We start from the raw sequence: 16,414 nt of genomic DNA, 5'->3' as shown, positions 1-16,414 counted from the left end.
CTCCTGCATTTTCAAAGGAAATAGTTAACAAAAAAAAAATCAGATATTTAAGTAATTTTTTTTTACCTGTTAATACCTTAAATTATTCTTCATCACTGATGCTATATGTGCTTGCTTTTCTAGTCTCTCGGCTTGAACAGAGAAAACAAGCTAGTCAGACTTGCTTTGTGACTGTCATGCACTAGGCACAATGCTCTTTGTGTTCCTAACACATAAGAACATAAGAATGGCCATACTGGGTCGGACCAAAGGTCCATCTAGTCCAGTATCCTGTCTTCCCCCTGTGCCCCAAAGGAAATGAACAGAACAGATAATTATCATCCCCTGTCACCCATTCCCAATACATATGGTGAATTCATAGATTCATAGATATTTAGGTCAGAAGGGACCATTATGATCATCTAGTCTGACCTCCTGCACAACGCAGGCCACAGAATTTCACCCACCACTCCTACAAAAAAAACCTCACACCTATATCTGTGCTATTGAAGTCCTCAAATCGTAGTTTAAAGACTTCAAGGAGCAGAGAATCCTCCAGCAAGTGACCTGTGCCCCATGCTACAGAGGAAGGCGAAAAACCTCCAGGGCCTCTTCCAATCTGCCCTGGAGGAAAATTCCTTCCCGACCCCAAATATGGCAGTCAGTTAAACCCTGAGCATATGGGCAAGATTCATCAGCCAGATACCCAGGAAAGAATTTTCTGTAGTAACTCGGATCTCACCCCATCTAATAGCCTATCACAGGCCACTGGGCCTATTTATGAATATTTAATTACCAAAACTATGTTATCCCATCATACCATCTCCTCCATAAACTTATCGAGTTTAATCTTAAAACCAGATAGATCTTTTGCCCCCACTGCTTCCCTTGGAAGGCTATTCCAAAACTTCACTCCTCTGATGCTTAAAAACCTTCGTCTAATTTCAAGTCTAAATTTCCTAGTGGCCAGTTTATATCCATTTGTTCTTGTGTCCACATTGGTACTGAGCTTAAATAATTCCTCTCCCTCTCCGGTATTTATCCCTCTGATATATTTATAGAGAGCAATCATATCTCCCCTCAACCTTCTTTTAGTTAGGCTAAACAAGCCAAGCTCTTTGAGTCTCCTTTCATAAGACAAGTTTTCCATTCCTCGAATCATCCTAGTAGCCCTTCTCTGTACCTGTTCCAGTTTGAATTCATCCTTCTTAAACATGGGAGACCAGAACTGCACACAGTATTCCGGGTGAGGTCTCACCAGTGCCTTGTATAACGGTACTAAAACCTCCTTATCCCTACTGGAAATACCTCTCCTGATGCATCCCAAGACCGCATTAGCTTTTTTCACGGCCATATCATTGGCGGCTCCTAGTCATCCTATGATCAACCAATACTCCAAGGTCCTTTTCCTCCTCCGTTACTTCTAATTGATGCGTCCCCAGCTTATAACTAAAATTCTTGTTCTTAATCCCTAAATGCATAACCTTACACTTCTCACTATTAAATTTCATCCTATTGCTATTAGTCCAGTTTACAAGGTCATCCAGATCCTCCTGTAGGAGGATATCCCTGTCCTTCTCTAAATTGGCAATACCTCCCAGCTTTGTATCATCCGCAGACTTTATTAGCACACTCCCACTTTTTGTGCCAAGGTCAGTAATAAAAAGATTAAATAAGATTGGTCCCAAAACCGATCCTTGAGGAACTCCACTGGTAACCTCCCTCCAGCCTGACAGTTCACCTTTCAGTAGGACCCATTGTAGTCTCCCCTTTAACCAATTCCTTATCCACCTTTCAATTTTCCTATTGATCCCCATCTTATCCAATTTAACTAATAATTCCCCATATGGCACGGTATCAAATGCCTTACTAAAATCTAGGTAAATTAGATCCACTGCGTTTCCTTTGTCTAAAAAATCTGTTACTTTCTCAAAGAAGGAGATCAGGTTGGTTTGGCACGATCTACCTTTTGTAAAACCATGTTGTATTTTGTCCCATTTACCATTGACTTCAGTGTCCTTAACTACCTTCTCCTTCAAAATTTTTGTTACAGCCAAGAAAGCCTGTATGCATTTTTTTATTTGTGTCCCTTAAACTATTTACTATACTCTTTCCAAAAGGTGCTCAGATACTGCAGTGACAAGTGTTATAAGAACAATATGCTTGGTACTTTGGCTTCATACTGGTTCATAGGGTCCCTGCCCCAAAGAGCTTATCTTCCACAGAGAGAGAGAGAACACGTTTTGCTTCTGTTCTATATGCCCAACCTCTTGCAATCCTGGTGGCTGGTGTTTGTTTAGGTTCTCAATGATTAGGGCTGAGAAAGCAGGAGAATTGATTAGTTTCCTCACCTCGCCTGTAGTTTGTTTTGTGCTCCACAGACCTGGGGCGGGGTGGTCTAGTCTCCCACTTTAGACAGCATCTCCTGTTAACAGAAATGGGAATTACATCCTTATATCCCTGATTCAGGAAAGCACTTGTTTAATGTTAAGCATGTGCTTTGAGGGCTTTCATGAATCCCTGGCCATTGATAAGAGACTAGACTTCCATATCTATTACCATTGGGGCAGATGATCTAACTTAAAAGGCAAATGTGCAAAGAAACTCCGTATTAGGGAAGAGTAGGAAATAAAAGCAGAGGGTTCAGCGTAAGTTTTTCATATTGAATTTTTCAATTCCCCTGCTGGTGTGTTTTTACAAATCTGCTTCAGAAACACATTGGGAAAGAATGCCAACCTTCTGTCTCTCTTCCTTTGCCAGAGATGTTGGAAACGTGGTTGAAGCTATGTACGGGGACCTCCCACCTCCAATCATGCTGATTGGGCACAGTATGGGTGGGGCTATTGCAGTGCACACAGCAGCATCCAATTTGGTACCCAGTTTATTGGGTCTTTGCATGATTGATGTCGTGGAAGGTAAGTTGTTGTTGTTTTTGTTATCTCCTTGGACAGTATCATCTGTTATGTTCTGTCTTCCTCTCTCCTTCCCTATTAACTTTGTTGGGCCTGGGAGGTCTTTCTCAGTTGTGTTAACCGTATGAAGCTTTCTCTTCTCTTATGCCAGCTATTGTATGGTATAGTTAGCATCACCTTAGCCTTTTGTTTTGGAATTTTCCATTTGATTTTGTTTATCATGATTGCTGTGCACCACCCATTCTTATAACGAGGACCACGATTGCTGGGGAGTGTCTTACTGAACCATATAGTGTCACCACTGCTCTCTGCCTAAAATATCAGACCTGTTCACCCTCTAATGGCAGCAGTGTACAAAACTATACAAGCCCTGATACTGTTACAGCTACCGGAGGTTTTGCTGATAGATTTATTGTAATGATAGAATACCTGTAAGAGCTGTTAACGTGGATGCCGGAAGCAAAGAACTTAGAGTTGCAGACCTGGAAACCAGTTTTTTTGGAAAAACTGTGTGAAAGCTGGTTTGGAGCAGCTGTGTATAGTTCATGACTATAACTCTGTTAATCAACTTAACTTATATCATGAAATTTGCCTCAGTTCTCTCCTTCACATAGTTCACACTGTCATATGCCAAGACCTTTGAGAACTGTTGCAAGGATGTTGTCAGATGTTGGGTTCATTTAAGTCAAAACGTTTGTTTTTAGGCACAGCCATGGACGCGTTGAACAGCATGCAGAATTTCTTACGGGGTCGTCCCAAAACGTTCAAGTCAATTGAGAATGCAATTGAGTGGAGGTAATGTGCAAGTTTGTATACTCTTCAAAAATCTTCATTGTACTGTTAATTCTGCAATTGATCTTGGAAGAAGGATGGTCTTGTGGTTAAGGCATTGGATTGGCGCACCAGAGGCCTGAGTTCTGTTTCTGACTACCAATGCAATTCTCCCATCTTCAGAGTGGGCATTATACTTCACTGCCCTGCAAGGGCATTGTGAAGATAGTCATTAATGTTTATGAGATGCTTGATCACAGTGATGTGAGAGCCATATAAACATCTCGATAATCATAGCATGCTGGGAACTCCAGTGTTTGTATGCCACATCTCTGTATTCGAGATGAGTGCTCACAGGGTGAACTTGGGAGTGCTCCTATTATTACTGGACCTATTAAATATTGAATGATACTAGATTAACGTATGCAATTGACCCTTGATGTTTGACCATTTTGATTCCCCCTTTTCCCTTTTTTTTTTCCTAGTTTAAAAAGTGGACAGATAAGAAATCTCGAATCAGCCAGAGTTTCTATGGTTGGCCAAATCAAACAGTAGGTTTTGTTTTCTAAAACCCTCTTAAATGTTTTAAGATCCCAAATCGGTAACAGAGCATAAGTGTACTTTAAAAAAAAATCAAATCCATCTTCTAGCAGATATCCGGTCCTCCTTGAACTTACCTGCCAAGGCTGACCACAGAGGGTCAGGAAAGTAGTACTAAACCATTTACAACCATCCACGTTCCTATGGTTAGGAATGTCAGTCAAAATTTCACTAGGGTAGAATGTAATTACCCATCAAGGATACTTTTTTTACTGTGCAAAAGCCATTTGTACATGCAAATGATAGAGTGCAAAACAATGGGTGTGCAATGGCCCATGCAAAGATTTGCTCACACCAGTAGACTAGCTGGATGTGCCTTCAGAAATTTGGCCCCTAAATTCCTCCTGACAATTCAACTGAATATGGTATTTTTCACTTGCTGTCCTCCTGCTGCTGTGCATTGTTAAATAGCTGTCCATTACACTCCAAAGGTGGTGGAGTTGAGTGGTGATGAAAGTAATCTGTGTATTGCACTGTAATCCTATACAACACATGATGCTTGCCAGCAGCATCAGGTGTTTCTATTGTTTATATTCCAGTATTGTCATAAAAAAAACTAATTTTGCTCATTTGACCTGGACACTTCCTTTCTTTCTCCTTGATGTGCTAGAGCCTCAGATCAGCCAGTCTCTCTGAGAAAGCCAATTCTATCCTTTAGGTGCAGGTGGTCTCTCCTAGAATCGTTAAGATGTTGCTTTTCACAATGGAAAAGGAATCAATTTCCAGTCCTATTTTACCAGGTGTGAAGATGCTGCTAGTCCTGAGGTCCCTAAAGCTATAGTAGAAGGGATTATTGAGGAGGAGGAGGAGGAAGAGGAAGAAGACTATGAAGGAAGAGGATCTGTTAACAAAAGGAAGAAGGAAGATGATACAGAGGTGGGGAGTTTTCACTGTGTTCTGCTGGAACTAATGTCTTCACTAGCCTCTTCCTCTCTAGGGTATCTGGCGATCTATAGGGAGCAAGAAGGCAACCATGCAGCCAGCAAAGGAGATGCTTCCATGGAGCTAGGTGCCTATGGGACATGTAAAAGTTCTCCAAAGAAGGAGCAGTGAGCAATTGTTCAGCTCTCATTCAGGGCCTCAGTGTAAACAGGAGTAACTCCTGCGACCTCATTGCTTGCTCCAGGTCTGAGTTTGGGCCTTGGTCTCGGACTGCTGGCTACATTGTGAGTTACCACTTGAAAGTGTTTTTGTTCATGTTCATGAATGTGGCCATTGTACATGGTCTAGAAAGGAACTACTTTCTTGTCCAGTAAGTCACTATGTGCTGGGTCCTGACTCTATTTCATCATATAAAGGCTCATCGGTTTCTGCTGCGTGGTGTAGACCACGTGACCTAACAGTCTTATTCCCACATGTAAAGCTATTCGTGCATGGTGCTGCAAAACTGTGTCTTGCCCAGGCTTCATGGAAGAAAAGGTCCAGGTGTCTTTCTGCGTGAATTTTTAGTTCCGGTGAAAGAGGGCAGATTGACAGTCTGGAAATGGAAGGCCTCTCTTGCTCAACGCCCCAGGTACAGCATGTGCAGCCCCGTTAACTTACTGTGACATGGAGCGAGCACGTTCAGGGTTAAGAGGGTGATCCGGTCTTTGTGAGCAAGGTTGCCTAGTTAGGGCAACACATGGGGGGCAAACTGACGTTAGTCGCATCCGCATTTGACTCTGTGCTTTTACTTTGTCTTCCAAGTGGCGCTTTGCTGAGGTTCATTCTACGCTCGTTTCAGTTGAATACTAATGCTGAGCTCTTTGTCTCCCCTGTAGACGAAGAAAGAACATCTGTATACATGGCGAATCGAACTGTCGAAAACCGAAAAGTACTGGGAGGGGTGGTTCAGGGGCTTATCGAACCTCTTCCTCAGTTGTTCTACTCCAAAGCTGCTGCTTTTAGCGGGTAGGTGTTTCCTTTTTCTCCTTAGTTCGAGCTGTCATTCACTTTGATTACATTCAGCCTGTGTTTTAGAGGAGGGAAGGGAAAAACTGTGGCTAAGATACTGGTCTGGATTCTATCCTGGCCCTTCTATGTACTTTGAGAGACTGGGCAAGTCATTTTAGTCTCTCTGCAACATGCACATGGGAATTGTGGGATTAGATATGCGTATTGTGATACTATGCCTCAGCTGTCTGGCAGGTGTTGCAGTTGTAGAATTGAGCTAATGTTCTGCTAGGAACAGGATTGAGACCCAAGCCAACCCACGGGAGTAATCACTTAATTACTGCAGTCCTGGGCTGGATTTGAACTCGTGACCTGAAGGTGAAAGGATCAGTATTCCAAAACCAATCCCTATCACCCTCCAGTCCCCTGTGATAGGGAACACTGAGTGTCCCATAGTTGAGTGCCATTTAAAGATGTCTGGGAAGATGGATGGATGAATGTTCCTTCAAGTTTTTGACAGATCCTCTCCTGTCGCTGTATGCTCCTAATGTGCAGCAGGGAAACAGTCTAGTGAGTGTCGAGATGCTGTTTCTATTCCATTTTTTCACACCAAACATCTTTTGCAAAGTCTTAGCAGGACCTGACTAGATGCTCTCTCCCTGGCTTCTCCCCAACACATCCGTTTGCTTTATTCCAGGTGTTGACAGGCTGGATAAAGATCTAACAATTGGACAGATGCAAGGTAAATATTTAATACTGCTAGCTATAATGCTCTTTCAGGGGATAGTTTATGTTGCAGAGAGTGAAAGAGAGCTGGAGAAGAAGGCTGAAATGGTCCTGGCCAGGGCAATCTGTATTGAGACAAACCAGCATTAAAGAATGTAGTTAATCCCCAGAGTAACAGTGTGATCCCTTGTCTATGATTCTCTCTAATGGAAGCTAGAGGAGTTATTAGATCTTGCCAATCACCCTGGTGCTGATGCAGTGCTGTGATATTGCTTTTGTTCAGTCTGGTATTAAATATTCAAGTGATGGGGCTTTGTCATGTCTTGTGGGGATCATTCTGTGATTTTCAGTTTTGCCATTAGGAAGCTTTTCCTGATTTTCAGTCTGTTTTCTTTTAATTCCATCCCATTGTGCCTAATTGCACCACCTGGTGCCACCTGAAACAATCTCTCTTTCTGGTGCTGGCAGACTTCTACTAATGCTTGAGAGACATGGCAGGGGAGGTAATATCTTTTACTGGACCAGCTTCCGAGCTTATGACCTGAAGAAGAGTTCTGTATAAGCACGAAAGCTTGTCTCTCTCCAACAGAAGTTGGTCCAATAAACAATATTCCCTCACCCCTTGTCTGTGTAATGTAGCCGTGCTGGTCCCAGGACAACAACCACCTCTAATAATGCTTGACAGTTACATTAGCATCTTTCCCCGTCCAATCCCCATCACTGTTTTCTTTGGAAATTGGATATTGGAAGGGAAAATGGATGATTGGCTAAAGGTCCTGGTGTGGTAGGTTTGACAGCTACATTCATGTCACAAAGATGGGATAGCATTTAATACAAAGCTCTTGGGGATTAAGGATTAAGAAGATAATGAGTGAACATGGTTGTAGTTAATTCAGAGCTCCTGCACAAGTAAGAAGGCAAGTTCTTGCCTCCTGCAGAAGCTTTGTGTTCTCCATATGCTGCTGTTTGACATCTGGAGTCAAACATAGCTTCTTGAGTCCTCATCTGCTAGATACGACAGTGGGGCTAACTTGTAAAGAGTTTGAGATCTCTAGTAGAAATGCCCATAAAAGCGCAGAATATTTTTGCACCTTAAGTTCGGTCCCTGCCTTTAGCCTTTATAGGGGTTGGCTTCTGCGGTTGCATGTAACACATGCCTGAGTCATTGCCAGGGAGGGATACGTTCACTCTAAAAGTAGCTGCAATGACTGTTTGGTCTGCAGGAAAGTTCCAGATGCAAGTCCTCCCTCAGTGTGGCCATGCAGTCCACGAAGATGCTCCAGACAAGGTGAGCCGCAAAGCTTTGGTAGCAGTCCGTTTACGAGTTACATGCAAAATGGGTCCATCGCTAATACAAAACCGAGGGCAAACCTCATAGGCCTTACGTGCACCACACCTATAAGGAGACCTGGTTACTGATGGAGCAGATGGGACTAAATCATATCCGTGAAGCTGCCTTGAGAGCCTGACTGGCCAAGACTTTAGTCTGCTTGTGGGGAGACAGGTCCCACCTGCGTTACAGCTTTACCTGTGTCGAGGGCCAATGGTGGTGTATAACTGACTCAATGATACAGTACTTAAAATGCAGCATGGGATTTTCCATCCTTAACTTCTCTTGGGTTACCTCAGCTTTTCCCTTCCCCCTCCAGTCTTCAGTGCAGGTGGCTGCTTTCGTAGAGGGATAATGTCTTATTAAAACTAAGTAGTTTAAAATTTAGAAAACGTCGTATAAACATTATTGAAGCAGTTTATGTACTGACAAACAGTGACACTTTAGTATTTCACTCACGCTAGTGTGCCAGTAAATAGAATGGTGGAGCACGTCTGGAAATGAACGTCGGAGTTCTTATCTCGGCTCTACTATTGACTGTTTGTGTGGCTTTGAGTCACTTAACCACTCTGTGCCTCACCCTTGTAAAATGGGGATATTTTTACCTATCTTCATGAGATGTTTGGAAGAAAAGTTATTTGTAAAGCGTGATACAAGTAATTTGCTGCTCTGAGCTAATCCTTAAAGGGACACCAACTTAAATCACAATTGTCTTTTTTTACCTACTATAGTACATGCCTAAATTACTGTAATTGAAGAAGATGGTGAAAAAAACATTTTTTTTTTCAGTTGTGCACTTGATGCATGGTTGGTTTCACTGGGTCCTTGGTAGTATATAGACATTTATCCCCTTTGTGAGATGTTTCATACAGAGGTGGGAGGGTGGGGGAACAGTTTAAAATAATGGGAGGAAGATGTAGTACTTTGAACTACTTTAAATTTTGAAACTGACCAGGCTTCAAGTTGACTGTGTCCCTTTAAACTCTGATTCCTTCCCCCCTACCTCCCTTCAGGTTGCTGAAGCTGTTGCAACTTTCTTGATCCGTCACCGGTTTACAGAACCAATTGGTGGATTTCAGTGGTAAGGATCTCTGAGTCCTCGGGCTGCATGATTCTCTTCCTGACCCCTGCGGGAAGCCTTGCATTCCTTGTGTGCATCCAGGGTGGGGAGAGATGAGTATAACAAGTGGTTGGGTGGAAAGGGAAGTAAGGATCAACTTGGAGCTTTAATGTAACATTAAAAGCAGCATGTCAGTATGCAGCCTAGATCACAGGCAGTATTGTGTTTCATGTTCAGTATGTAAAGCTGTCACCGTCTCTAAACGTCTCATATTTGAACTTACTAATTGTGATAATAAAACACTCAGACTTGGAGGGAGGAGAAGATGTGGGCCTGACCTGGCTGATTTATTTCTTTGTGGTGGAAATCCTTATCCCTGATGGGGCAAAACTAGCAATTGCATTGAATTTTGTTAAACAGACCCAGTCACTGTAAATAGTTTAGGACCCAAGAATGACCTGCATAATGTGGTGGAGAAGATCTTCCAATTTCTAAGAATCACTATGGCTGTTCTTGTAATCTGGATCTCTGTCATGGAAAAATGCAATTTCCAGCATGTTTCCTCCTGCTAAGAAACATTAGCAAGAACATACATTTAAAGCTTAAAGCTGCATACTTTGCTTCTCAAATCTCACGGCTGTGTCACCCACAATATCTAAAGTAGTCTCCCATCATAATGAACTTCAGGAGCCAAAGCTCCTCTCCTGGCAGTGCGGTTGATGAGCCGAGATAGCGTAGAAGAAACACTGAAGGTGAATGAACTCTGCAGGCTGCTGCATGTTGACTCCCAGTATCTCCTAATCATATTTACAACCGGCAATACTGACCTGTTGGGAGGGGGCATTGAGCTGCGGAAGGGACAACATTCAGACGAGGTGGGAAACAGTGTTGTTCTGGCCACCTGTCATTACAGATCTGTAAGAAAAGGCAGGTTAACCCACATGCCATGGGCAATAATTCCTCTGTCCCAAAATTCCTCCTGAAGATTTAATGAAGAAAAACTTTGGTTCAGAGTTACGAGGCCACAAAAGTTATCATGTTCCATCCCTGAAGTGACTGTGTTTTTAGGGGAAGTGGTATCGATGAGCGGGTGAACCCATCCCATGCTCTTCAGGGTGAAAGGCGGGAGGAGTGTAGAACGATTAACAATATGAATCGGAAGCCTGAGGAAAGGGTACAGGGTGTTGGGTATGTTTTAAAGCAGTGGAAGCGGGAGAAGTTGCCAGGGCAACATTAGGCTGCGTCTAAGCCTGTAGCAGGCTTTGGCAAGTTATTGCTGAGGATTATAAGGCATTAGCTTGCTGATGCTGCTATCCTGGTTGTACTTGACAGCAGCTTCAAGAGAGGTGCATCTGAGGGATGGGCAGTTTGTTATACCTACTGCAGGCTGCTGCTTTAAGCCATAGAGAGCAGGATAAAACTAGTAATAGTGAGAGCTGTGTATCTATAATTGCTATTCTACCTGCATGCACCTAACGGGGATATTGCCCATGAAGACTTAACCTACATTTTAGATCCTTTAAGTTTCAGCTTCATTAGCATTAGCGAGTTACCTTGGGTGGTGTGGATTTGAATTTTACGGAGGATCATTGAGATTTAATGTACGGTGATATTCTTCTCTCCCCTGCCAGTGTGTTTCCTGCTTGTTAATATCCTGATGTTCTCCAGCACTGATTTCCATTGTAAATAAACTGCACCAGAGGCCACTGTGATGTATCCATATCCTTCTCATCTATCCAGTTCAGCAATGACAAGAAATTGGCAGGAGATCAGTCCTGTAGAGCTGGTTTCTAGGAATTTCCTTGCCGGCAGACAGCTCGTATCGGAGTCCTTGTGAAGCTCGTCGGTCTCTTGGACATGGGCTCCTCTCCGCTGCCGCAAGGAAAGACAACCTGAAACCCCGAGTAGTAGAACATCTCTCTTATCTCTGCGAATCCTCAGGCTTTGTTGGACACAATCACTAAGGGACTTCAGGCAGATCGGATTCCCCAAGGGGCATTGCAGCAAATCTGAAGGCGTCAGGATTTCTTCGTGGAACTATATGGGAAAGGCCCCACAAGAGCTTTTGCTTTTTTTTTTTTTTTTTTAAGCCTGAGGAACCGGCTTCTTTTGAGTTTTTCGTCTCCCCAGGGCCGGCTGCATGATTTTTAGGGCCTGTAAATTGTGGGGGAGAGAACCGACTGCACTATGAATTACCTTCCCTTCCAGTTCCACTTAGGGCAGGACTGGGAAAATGGGACCATGAGCTCCTGTGCGGGGTCCTGCTGCTTCCTTGACAAGTTCACTCCTGGGTCTCCGGCCTCAGCACTTCACTCTATGGCAGGCACTCAGTGGCCTGGGGCTCTACATTTAAAGGGGAAACCACAATATCACCAGTAACATCATGATCTGTCAGAAACAGGCCAGTGGCCATTCTCTGCTTGTGGAGTTTCTGCCTACCTGGTTCTGCACCTCTTGTCACCGCACACAAGTGAGTGGAGATTGGCACCTCAGGCAGTTTTTAGGAGGCAAGTAGACAGACCGGGCAGTGGATGGAATGCTGAGCTAGCCAGCAGTAGGTAGAGATAGGGACTTGGGGGGAAATCCCACCAGCAGTCTGACCCTGGCCTAAGCAGTTGCTTGCCATGCTTGCCATGTGAGGCCCTGCTCAGTGTATTGTGGGAAAGTCACTGTTCTGTATTCGATGTTTAGCACTGATCATGTTCAGGTCTTTTATTAATGCAGTTACTATGAGAGAGAGTTTCTTCAGGGCACAGGCCAGCCCGGGATAATTTGTTAGATCCTTTTCACCTCCTATGAAATCCCCCACGGGAGCAATAGAACAGTTGCACTTGGAGCTATTTGCAACAATATCCTGATGTTCTTGAACTAATAAAAATGAGGCTTTATTCTTTGACCGTTTCATGCCAAGTGATGATGTGACTCTGCTAGTTGAAGCCTAGCTCTCTTACTCGCCTGGTCTTGGAGATGTAATGGTGGCGGGTGTATCCTATGACAGTCCTAGTAAATCCTTTACGTTTGTGCTGTGCTGGTAGGGATGAGGGGGAAATGGCACAAATAGCAGGTAAAGTCCTATCAAGCATAATGTTTACCATGAGGGAGAACTATTGTTCTCTTCTATCTGATTCACACACACACTAAGGGCTTGTCTACACTACCCACCGGATTGGCGGACTGCGATCGATCCAGCGAGGGTCGATTTATCGCATCTAGTCTAGACGTGATAAATCGACGGCTGAGCACTCTCCCGTTGACTCTGGTACTCTACCAGAACGAAAAGTGCAAGCGGAGTTGATGGGAGAGCGTCAGCCATCGACTTACCGCAGTGAAGACACCGCAGGAAGTAGATTTAAGTACGTCGACTTCAGTGACATTATTCCCGTAGCTGAAGTTGTGTATCTTAGATCGACCCCGCGCGGTTGTGTAGACAAGCCCTCAGTGGTGGACTTTTCAGCTGTGGCCTGGCTGCATATTTCACCCCCACCACCACCAGAGTCTGAAACCGCTGGATTAGAAATGAGAATTTGCAATTCCAGGTGAGTTCTGTGTCCAATGCGACACTTAGGCAACTGATGCTGAGGTACTAAACAAGCGACTTTTGGCTCCTTGTATAGCCCTCCCTATCAGTCACAACCTGGCATTGCTTCACCATGTGATTCTGCTCATTGACCAATACGGACCCTGGACTAAGTCCATTCCAGTTTGTCTGCTGATTAGTTTCATGGCTTCCGATAATTGAAAAGTCAGTTTATAATTGGAAAACCCAACAAAAAACTCCACTTCCCCCACTGCATATCTTGGCAGTCTTGCAAGGTTCTTGACCCTTTTCAGATTACTCTGGTTGTCAAACTGTTTGTAGGGGCGGGAACCAAAGCAGTGGTAATGCAGCGTTAACCAAGGCCCTCGTTTAATTTCAAGCATGTGAATAGTCTACTTAGTCAAATTCTGTCATGTGCTTAAATCTCTTGTGGGTTACTACATTAGATAACGCCCCATGTTCACCTCTTCTGCTGTCCTCTCCCTTTCTAGAGAAGGGAACTGGTTTATCAGATGGCCCCACAAAGAGTAAAATACCTTCTATTTCAGCCTTTGCTATCACACCACAAGGGGGGTGAGGGGCTACATTTCCATGCACTGTGCCATTGGCTCCCTGGAAATGTTTTTTGGTTGTTACACCTTGGCAACTATGACCTTGTTTTATGAAAAATAAATATTTCACAACCTCTTCTGGTGTGGCTATGTTTTACGCCAAGCTCTCCAAGTCCTGGCTTGTAGCAGAGAATGGATGTTCTTTGCAAGGATCCAACTAGCTTTAGGTTTGTGGAAAGCAGATTCAAAGGGCAGGGGAGAAAATTGTGTGCAGGGGTGACTACTTTGGTTGAACTACATCAACCTTTGTGAGTCTAACACACCTGCAGCATTTTCTTAGTGACATTTTTAATGCCCCTGTGTAAAAGGAAAACATTACAGGGGAGGAAGGGGACATTAATGAAAAGGGGTACCATTTCTATATTGCATCCTTAACTATTTAGAGATCTCTCTTGCCTCTGTTCAGGTTGCATTAGATTAAGGATCAGTGGAGCCTTTAACCATGGAAAAAATCTTGTCTTAACTAACACAAGACACAATTTGTTTATTTGAGAGTCTGGTTTATTTAAGGTTGGGGGTTTTTTAAATCGGACTTAATGCAGGAGTAGTCTTGCTAAAAGCCCAGGGTTATCTGAACCAAATATAGGAGCCTTGAGGACCACAGAAGGTTTGTTTGTTAAAAACCCAAACCTCTCTGGTATTCCAGGAATGTGCAGCCCTGCTTTGTTCCTGGGAATAGAGCTGCATGCTGCTCATTTACACATACTTCTATCTTAATGGAAGTTACACTAGTCTGGTGTTAGGGAACACTGTAGTCTGGAGGAGTGTGCAGCTGAAAATCAAAGGGCTGTCTCTTTACATTAACACGCTTGCTGACTTGGGCTGTTGTCTGGAGCTGGATTTTCTTTTAAGGCTTGTCTTTTTTCCTTTTCCTCTCAACCTGGCCTTGTCTCACACACTTTCAAAACCGCAGTGGGCTGGAGATTAGACCAAAGCCAACTAAATATTTTGTCCACCCTAAATGGAAGCAACTGTTCTGAATAATAAGACCCCTCCAGTAAAAATCCCAAACCCTACAGCATTACATTAACGTTGTGACCTGTCATTAGAATTGAGGAGTAGAATCCCTGAAGCTAGTCGTGTTTATCGGAATACACCAGCTGGGTAAAAAACAGGGGAATAAGTGGATAGCTCAGTGGTGGGAGCACAGACCCTACTCAATTGCCCAATGGAGCCAATAGTAGTGGTGACAAAGTTCCTGTCTGCTGGCTGTGAAACGTTTGTGGTCTTGCACCTGTTCTTAAAAAACTTCTCTGAATCACATAGCAAGTTGGCTCCCTTGTTGATAATGTGTCAGTACTGGGCTAAGACTTGAACTGGGGCATTGCAGAATGACCTACCCTCTTGCCTCCTAAAGATCGCTCAAGGGCAGGGGGGAGACTTGCGCTTGCATTACTCCATATGCCATATCCATTCGGGGACTAGATAGCTTCCGTCTCCAGGCCAGCCAGATGATTGTGCTGTGCTCGGCAGAAATTCAGTACAAACCTACGTTGTGACTTGGTACTTTCTGGTTCAATGAAGACGTTCTGGGAATGCATCATCCTGTGACATCACAACGGCTGTGGCTTGGATGAGTTGCAGTGGGACAGTGGTGTTTGTGATCTCACGTTCAGGGCTATCGTCACTGAACCAGGGAAGTTCTGTGTGGATTTCACAGAGCAGGTGCATGGTGGAAAAGGAAGTAACAAGTGTTTGCGCTGACTAGTGGGGCCATCCAGCACAGAGAGCTTCGCTCTGCTCCATTGCCACTTTTAGGTTCACTTAAAAATAGTGTAAAGCTCCAGAGGCCAGATTTTCACGAATGTTCAGCATCCAGCTGCAAACACTGTTCTCAGTGGGAACTGAGCCCCTGAAAATCTGGCCGTAGATCCTCACATAAGGCCGAAATAAATCTCACTTCACAAACCTACCATGAGTGCGTTAGGTACGGTACTGCCCCTTTAAATGATTTTTTTGGCCCTGGTATAGTCCCAAAGCCTGGTGCCCTGCTGATGAGCAGCAATTGCCAGTTTGTGCTGCCCGTTGTCCCTCGACTGTGCACACGTCTGCCTCTTTCTCCTGGCTGTATGGTCTGCCCTGGTCTGGTTTGTTCATTGTTCCTCCGGATGGTTTACACTGCACGTCTAGCACCCAGGCCTGCAAGCCTGTATGAGCCTGCAGGAGGGTGGTAGGTGCTTGGCCTTTTGACTATTTGGAACAAGCCTTATTGGGTGTATAGCCATTGGAGCTCAGACTTGGGAGCTAATAAAGCTACATTCAGTTCTAGCTGGGGGGGGCGAGGGGGGAGAGCTTTGTGACCTCTTATCGTTTACCTTTTTCCTTTTAAAAAATGGCAGTGTCTATCTGCTAACTTCCTGAGAAGTTCCTGAATGTCCTCTGTGTCCTATAGTTTGTATGAGCTTCATTCTGTTTGTATCCTGTTCAGTGTCCCATTACTCTTGTGTACAAACAATAAAGCATTGTGAAAAGCCTCCATTTAAAAACCTCCCTTGTTTCCATTCACTTGTGGTATGTTTGCTTCTTTTCTTTAACTGCCTAAAGAGGATGGATGTGTGTCTTGTCTGCCTTCAAATCACTCTCATTACTTGTCAGACTTAGTTATTTTCTAGTAACTCATGGAAGTCTCTTGTGTTTGTAAATGTTCTGAGTTTCCTTCTCTATCCATGATCCAATGTGACAGGGATGTATCAACGGAGAAATAATTCTCCACATAATTTGTGCTTTTCTTCCACTCCCCTGATTGGTTATCCCCATCTGTATAGAAACATCTGAAAGTAATAAATGTGGCTCTCTGGCTGTTAAGTTACCTGTACTGTGGTGTGTTGGCTTGTGTCTCTCTCAACACCCTATGCACTTGCATTGCGCCGTCTCTCTGAGGGTCTTGAGAACATTATAGACAGTACTGAGTTCAGGTTGGGAAGAGTTAACCCCATTTTACAGGAAGGGGAAAGGGAGGCACAGAAGTTGAGCGACTCACATGTGGTCCCTGAATGAGTCTGTGGAAGAACTGGG

General features: G+C 44.0%; 1 protein-coding gene across 2 annotated transcripts in view; it reads left to right on the top strand.

The window, feature by feature from the left end:
- PPME1 (protein phosphatase methylesterase 1) overlaps positions 1-16,214 on the top strand; it is a 46,085-nt gene extending 29,871 nt beyond the window's left edge. Inside the window, exons 6-14 of one of the 2 annotated variants that reach the window (XM_048839169.2) lie at positions 2,740-2,894; positions 3,596-3,686; positions 4,148-4,213; positions 5,003-5,138; positions 6,023-6,152; positions 6,832-6,876; positions 8,084-8,148; positions 9,204-9,271; positions 10,882-16,214. In XM_048839169.2, the coding sequence (XP_048695126.1) occupies positions 2,740-2,894; positions 3,596-3,686; positions 4,148-4,213; positions 5,003-5,138; positions 6,023-6,152; positions 6,832-6,876; positions 8,084-8,148; positions 9,204-9,271; positions 10,882-10,900 (775 nt within the window). In that variant the 3' untranslated portion in view covers positions 10,901-16,214. The remainder of the gene's footprint in view (positions 1-2,739; positions 2,895-3,595; positions 3,687-4,147; positions 4,214-5,002; positions 5,139-6,022; positions 6,153-6,831; positions 6,877-8,083; positions 8,149-9,203; positions 9,272-10,881) is intronic. The other variant, XM_048839177.2, reaches the window with a different exon arrangement.
- Positions 16,215-16,414: the final 200 nt, after the last annotated feature.

The sequence above is a fragment of the Caretta caretta genome, chromosome 1 (assembly GCF_965140235.1).
Source record: "Caretta caretta isolate rCarCar2 chromosome 1, rCarCar1.hap1, whole genome shotgun sequence".
NCBI lineage: Eukaryota > Metazoa > Chordata > Testudines > Cheloniidae > Caretta > Caretta caretta.
The sequence above is the reverse complement of the archived record's forward strand: the minus strand, read 5'-3'. Positions and strand labels throughout refer to the sequence as shown.